Raw genomic sequence first — 7500 nt, 5'->3', positions numbered from 1 at the left:
TAAGAGTCCAGAGAGATGGGATGTTTACAGCTTTGGCGTTATCGTTTCCAGTGACACAAAAAGGTTATTAAGGATGCATATGATATCTAGTGCCTCTAAGTCTTAGGCATAAAGCTGACCAATAATCACAGCAAATGTATGGCTAAGCATAAGTGTACAGTATATACAAATACACAATACACATTTGTACAAACGTGAATGAATGACTACACATATTATTCGGACGTTGGCCATTCAGTTGTCTACTCTACCAATATCACTTGGGGCATTTATCTTGAGAACTGTCGCCGCACTTCCGAACTCGAAAGTCAACCGATTAAACCAAAACAAAATTTGCATCTTATTATCATCATTATTATTAGTATCCATCTGCAGAATCATCTCTTCCCCCATCCTAACAAGGAACGTAATTGCTAAAGAGTAGCATGAGGTATAATTCACAGTGGTTAATGTACAATTTATCAGTTTATACCATGTTAAAACTGATAAGTTTGAAATAAAAAATCTCTGTACCTGAATCTGATTGGAAAACTAAGCGATTTATACCATTTTAAAACATAGGCCTATATGTCTGAAAAAAAAAATCTTCGTACCTGAATCTGATTGGAAAACAAATAAATTTATATCATGTTAAAACATAGACCTCTAAGTTTGAAAACAAATTCTTTGCACCTGAATCTGATTGGAAGACAAGTCAATTTATACCATGTTAAAACATAAAACTATAAGCTTGAAGCAAAAAAATCTTCGTACTTCCATCTAATTGGGAAACAAGTCAATTTATACCTTGTTAAAAGATAAAACTGTAAGTTTGGAAAAAAAATAAATTCTTTTTACCTGAATCTAATTGGAAAACAAGTCAAATTATACCATGTTAAAACTGTGGGTTTGAAAAAAAAATTCTTCGTACCTGAATCTGATTGGAAAACAAGGCGAGGTTGGTCAACCCATGGAGGTTCTGGAAAGCCCTGTCATGGAGTATTGTAATGTTGTTCCTGTCCATATAGAGCTCCGTCAGATTCGGGAGGTTCACGAAAACGTGGCGGTTGACCTCCGTGATGTGATTCTCGCCCAGGGACAAGAAGGTGAGGGAAGTGAGGTGGGCGAAGGCGTTCCGGGCCAAAGTCTTGATGGAATTCCTCGCCAGGGAGATCTTCGACAGGGTGGTCGAGTTCCCGAAGCTGAAGGCGCTCACTGTTCCGAATGTCGCGTACTGGACCTGGAATGTACGGGTACGCGTTATTTACCTTGTAAATGATTTGACTCATTGCATTTTCGCTGGAACAAACAACAAAGGGTGACAAATGGGTTGTCCATTCTCTCTCTCTCTCTCTCTCTCTATATATCTCTATATATATATATATATATATATATATATGTATATATATATATATATATATATATATACATATATATATATATATATATATATATATATATATATATATATATATATATATACATATATATATATATATATACATACATATATATATATATATATATATATATATATATATATATATATGACATTTATCACATCACCGTGTCCTTTAATATCTAATTCGCTCTACCTCCGGGAATAATATGTTTTCATATATGTTACCTAAGGAATTTTTAGTTGATAATAAGTTCGTCGTCCCGTGGGCTCGAACCACGGAAGACAAGAACTCAGGACTACAGTGACGCGCATTAAACCACACGACCATCATGTGTGTGTGTGTATATATATATATATATATATATATATATATATATATATATATATATATATATATATATATATATATATATATATATATAGTATATACATACATACACGTCTCAAGTGTACTTAGACCATCTTAAAGAAACTGCAATAAGAAAACGTACCAGAGGAAGAGAAAGTAATAGCTCCAGTGCCTGAATAATAACTACGGAAGACTGAAATCATACGACAGCAAAAATGTGAGTTGAAAATGCTCATAGCCAGAGAACACCGATTGCTAACTAATGCAGGAACGGTCTTTGTAACTCACCTAATTTTAGAAGAGCATATAAAACAAAAGCCACTCATTTATAGAGTCTGAGGATCGATAAACCTAAACCTTGGTGGCGATTTGTCTGTTGATGATTCTCGATGTGCAAGTAGGATGGTTTTAAATCGGGAGAATGACTTTCTAAGTTATCTAAAGTAAATATTACTACTGGATATCACACGATTCTGGTTTTCAAGAAGATATCGATTTACATTGGAACATATATTTTCGTGGCTTCATATACAGAAATATTTAACGGTCACAAACTTCAGAAAGAGGGAATCAACACCTAGTTATAGGAATACACAGCACCATTTAATGATACTTAGACAGCTCAAGAAATCGTAGCATGCTATGTATCAACGCCCTCCTGGTAATCGGGAGAGTAACATAGTTCCTTTGAAAAATAAAAAGCTTTCTTGAAGCGAAAGAAATTATAACGAAAACTGTGCCCAATTCTACTATGAATTTAACGAAAATTGTGCCCACGTCTACTAGAACTTAACGAAAATTGCGCTCATGTCTACTAGAACTTAACGAAAATTGCTCTCAAGTCTACTACGAACTTATAACTGAAAAGCGAAAATAGTTACAGCGTGGATTAGATCCAAAATATGGCAGCTGCAGGTTGGAAAGAACATTCAACATAGATGATGATTCACAGGTAAATATCATTTGTATACTCGCATTAAATACAAAAAAGGAAAAGTATATTAGCTGGACTCTTGTAACAATCCAACCACGGAACTGGGAGAATGCTACCACAACAGAAACGACTCCGTATTTTCACAAGGCTCTTAGGTCATCTACAACACCAAGGCACAACAGTTCTACTGGTTCTATTGGGTGCGATAGTGTTGCAAAGATGACAATGGACATCAGGTACTTGAACTGCAGAGGAGCATAATTCAAGAGCTAATACTTTTCAAACAATGTACTACTGTAGAAAAAAAAGGTATATTTATTTCTAGACGACGAATTAGTATTAAATGCATACTGGCATTACAATAAGAAAGGTCAGTAAAGGCGAGTAAGAGCATGAAAATATGTAGATGTAGTTTGTGTAGACACAAATTTTTAATTAAAGAAAAAAGGTAACTTTTTGGAGAGGTCTTATGAATATAGGTTGGAAAAAACTTATCTTCGATTTTACAGAATATTGGCTGAAAAAATAAAAAGCACAACGGTGACAGTCTGAAGCCAGACAGAAACACAAGATGAAAACGACAGAGTAGAAACAACAAAGAAAATTCAGCAGGTTAAAAATACAAAATGACCAAAACAAGACAATAAAGTCTATAAAAGTCTACGTCCACGGAAAGACAAAAGGAGCTAGAAACATGACAAACAGGTGAAAAATGAGAGAGTGTCGAGGAGAAATGAGAGCGACAGGAGAAACAAAGCACCCTATGGATCACTAGGTTAATTGAAGAGGTAAAGGATGGAATAGACAGACACACGCAAAGGGCAAAAAAAAAAAAAAAAAAAAACAGGAAAATGCTTGTGAGACAATAAATGTGTATGCCAGACAGCTTAAACCAAGGCAGCGGTCGTGGGAAAATGGGACAAACCATTATCTCGTCCCTGTTCTGACAAACTGGCATGTCCTATTTTTGTAAGTATTTGGGTTTTCCAGTCAAAGTGTCTCAGTTTTTGGGGCTCTATAACATATCAAAACTTCAGCTGACTGTGTTGTCACACTTTCCAGCCAAATTTCCTCAGTAGCTGAGCTCAGTAAAAGCCATGAATGATATATGCCAAGTCGTTCAAAATACGGACGATTTAAGATGTAAATGTGCAGACATTACTGTTTCATACCCAAATGCCTATAACTATGCAAATTACAAAGGAAAAATAGGTCAAACTAGGTCAAACTCGTTTTTATGAACATATACACTTTAAACCTTTTATCGAAATTATAAAGGAAAATAACAGTTACGAGAGTAGCCACGTACGTTAAGTGCATTTGTACTGGTATGCCTACAAGCAATTTACAAATAAATGGCAAAATAGGACAAAACTTATTTACATCATCATATACATTTAAACCTTTTATCGAATTAATAAGGGGTAACGGAAGTTACAAGAACAGCCATGTACGTTACATGCAATTTATATTGTTACAAATATTTTAAGAGGAAAAAAAAGGACAAGTTCACTGACGATGAATTTGGACAGAAGAAACTGTCGTCCAATGTAAGCAACTGCAAAAAGGTCCAGAACGAAGGAAATAACTGTAGAAACCCTAAATTACATCTCTTCAATTACAGTTCATTTGTCGATCAAGAAACTACTTCTCTTGATGAGCTCACTGTTGGCGTTTCGGTTTTCTGTAAAAGAAAACTATTGGGATGGCTATTTGTCCGTCCGTCCGCACTTCTTCTGTCCGCCCTCAGACCTTAAAAACCAGAGGCTAAAGGGCTGCGAATTTGTATGTCGGTCACCCACCCTCCAATCATCAAACATACCAAATTGCAGCCCTCTAGCCCCTGTAGTTTTTATTATATTTAAGGTTAAAGTTAGATATAATCGTGCTTCTGGCATCGCTATACGTACCAACAACACAGGCCACCACAGGACCGTGGCTGAAAGTTTCTTACAGCATTATACACTGTGCAGAAAACTCGATTGCGCCGAAGAAACTTGGGAGCATTATTTACTTGTTTATATCTAAAAGAGGAAAATGTACAGTTTTCTCTGGGATCCATCTTTCTATTCCTTGCCTTTACTGTGTCTGGGCTAGATGGACGCAGCAATGGCCTTAACACTTAAAGTAAACAAGTAAAAAAAGCGTCGAATTTTCTTCGGCGCAATCGAGTTTTCTGTACAGCGTATAATGCTATATGAAACTCTCAGCCGCGGCACATGAAACTTTCAACCACGGCTCGGTGGTGGCCTATGTTGTTGGCACCCATAGCGGTGCCAGACGCACGATCATGGCTAACTTTAACCTTAAATAAAATTACGACTACTGAGGCTAGAGGGCTGCATTTTGGTATCTTTGATGATTGGAGGGTGGGTGATCAACGTACCAACTTGCAGCCCTCTAGCCTCAGCAGTTTTTAAGGTCTGAGGGCGGACAGAAAAAGTCCGGACGGACAGACAAATTGCCATCTCAATAGTTTTCTTTTACAGAAAACTAAAAGACATCACATTTCAGGAGACTCCCACAAAACAGTTACATACATTAGCCTTCACAGTCAAAAGGGCAACTTCCTGGTTATGAAAAATGTCTCTCTCAATAACCTTTTCTCTCTCTCTCTCTCTCTCTCTCTCTCTCTCTCTCTCTCTCTCTCTCTCTCTCTCTCTCTCTCTCTCAAGTATAATGAATATTTCTCTCGCTATATTTCTCTCGCCGATTATTCACAAACATTACTAATAACACCATACTCTCTCTATCTCTCTCTCTCTCTCTCCCCCAAGTATAATGAAAATTTCTCTCACTATATTTCTCTCTGCGTTGGTTATTTGCAAATATTACTATTAACACCATACTCTCTCTCTCTCTCTCTCTCTCTCTCTCTCTCTCTCTCTCTCTCTCTCTCTCTCTCTCTCTCTCTCTCCAAGTAAAATGAAAATTTCTCTCACTATATTTCTCTCTGCGTTGATTATTTACAAACATTACGAATAACACCATACTCTCTCTCTCTCTCTCTCTTTTGTGTGTGTGTGTCTCTCTCTTCAAGTAATGATGAAACTTATTCATTCTCTCGCCTCTCTTTCATAACATATTAAGTTATGACCTTTGAAAGTTCGTCGTCTGCATAAACCATGCGCCGAGAGCCCCAATCAGCCGCTTCTGAAGCCAAATGCCGAGCTCTTTTTCCACCTTGAAATGACATCGGACAGTGACATCAGGGGGTGTGTTTATCAGTGTTTTATTCATCTTACACCGACAACATAAAGGATAAAATATAAATAAATAAGCAAATAAGACGCATAAGATTGAATCTCCTCCATGGTGTATAAACAGCAAAAAAAAAAAAAGAATTAAAATGAAAAAATATTCATATTGTTAAATAAATAATTCTGGTAAGAGTAAAGCATCCACATTATACAATATACTAAAGGAAAAAGTCACACAAACACACATACACACACAAACAATCACACACATACATATAAAATCAAAAACATACACACAGAAATACAAACATACATATTAGCACAAACACTCACACACACAAAATCATACACACACACACAAACAGATAATCACACACAATACATATACAAAAAACAAACACACACAAATACAAACACACATGCAAGCATAAACACACACACACACAAAGTCACACAAACACACGCGCGCGCGCGCGCGCAACCCAACTCCTCCATATCAGCAGAAGTGAAAGGAAAAACACTAAGGGCATCCGAGAACACTACCCACCTCGAAGAACTCCAAGGAGGACAGGTAGCCGATGGCCTCCGACGGGATGGCCTTCAGGGAACCGTCCGGCCGCAGGTGAAGGGTCAGCCTCTTGATCTTCGTCTGCGAGGCGAAGCTGTCCCAGATGTCCTCGTGTTCCGAGGTGTCGTTGAAGATCCAGCAGTTGCCTTCCTCCGCCTGGAGGAGTAATAATAATAATAATAATAATAATAATAATAATAATAATAATAATAATAATAATAATAATAATATTGCTTTAAAGATCAAGCAGTTGCCTTCCTCCGCCTGGAAGGGTAATAATAATAATAATAATAATAATAATAATAATAATAATAATAATAATAATAATAATTTATTGCTTTGAAGATCCAGCAGTTGCCTTCCTCCGCCTGGAAGGGTAAATATAATAATAATAATAATAATAATAATAATAATAATAATAATAATATTAATAATAATAATAATAATAATAATAATAATAATAATAATAATAATCTTTGAACCTTCTCTTGTTACGAAGACTTTCACATTCTTTTCCCAGTCTCTGCAGTTGCTCTTCAATACCCAAAATTTAATACCAGAGTATACGTATTCCAATCTCGACCCCTTCCTTGCCACACAAGTTTGCATATCTATCTCCTATCCCTGTAATTCTAATGTATATAGAAGTGTGTATACATATATATATATATATATATATATATATATATATATATATATATATATATATATACATATGTATATATATATATATTATATACATATATATAGACTATATATATATATATATATATATATATATATATATATATATATATATATATATATATATATATATATATATATATATATATATATATATATATATATAAACGGATGCGTTTAACGCGGCGTGTATACAAAAACAGGCACATATAAACATCATCAAAGAGTAAATTACCATATTTAATCCACAGCAGGCGCATAAAGCAATTCTTTTCTTTTCAAGACTCCTCTAGGAAAACAACCTGTATAATTTTAATGACATGACACAAGAAGTAATGTAATAGTCTAGCATTTCATTAACTCATGTGTCATGACTTTAAAATC

General features: G+C 35.3%; 1 protein-coding gene across 3 annotated transcripts in view; it reads right to left on the bottom strand.

Annotated features, from left to right (window-relative positions):
• The window catches only part of LOC136846606 (connectin-like), a 298368-nt gene that overhangs the window by 133632 nt on the left and 157236 nt on the right, over positions 1–7500 (bottom strand). For all 3 annotated transcript variants that reach the window (XM_067117497.1, XM_067117494.1, XM_067117495.1), the window contains 2 exons: positions 6412–6588; positions 911–1219 (listed from right to left, as the gene is read on the bottom strand). In XM_067117497.1, the coding sequence (XP_066973598.1) occupies positions 911–1219; positions 6412–6588 (486 nt within the window). The remainder of the gene's footprint in view (positions 1–910; positions 1220–6411; positions 6589–7500) is intronic.

This window comes from Macrobrachium rosenbergii, chromosome 15 (assembly GCF_040412425.1).
Source record: "Macrobrachium rosenbergii isolate ZJJX-2024 chromosome 15, ASM4041242v1, whole genome shotgun sequence".
NCBI lineage: Eukaryota > Metazoa > Arthropoda > Malacostraca > Decapoda > Palaemonidae > Macrobrachium > Macrobrachium rosenbergii.
The sequence above is the reverse complement of the archived record's forward strand: the minus strand, read 5'-3'. Positions and strand labels throughout refer to the sequence as shown.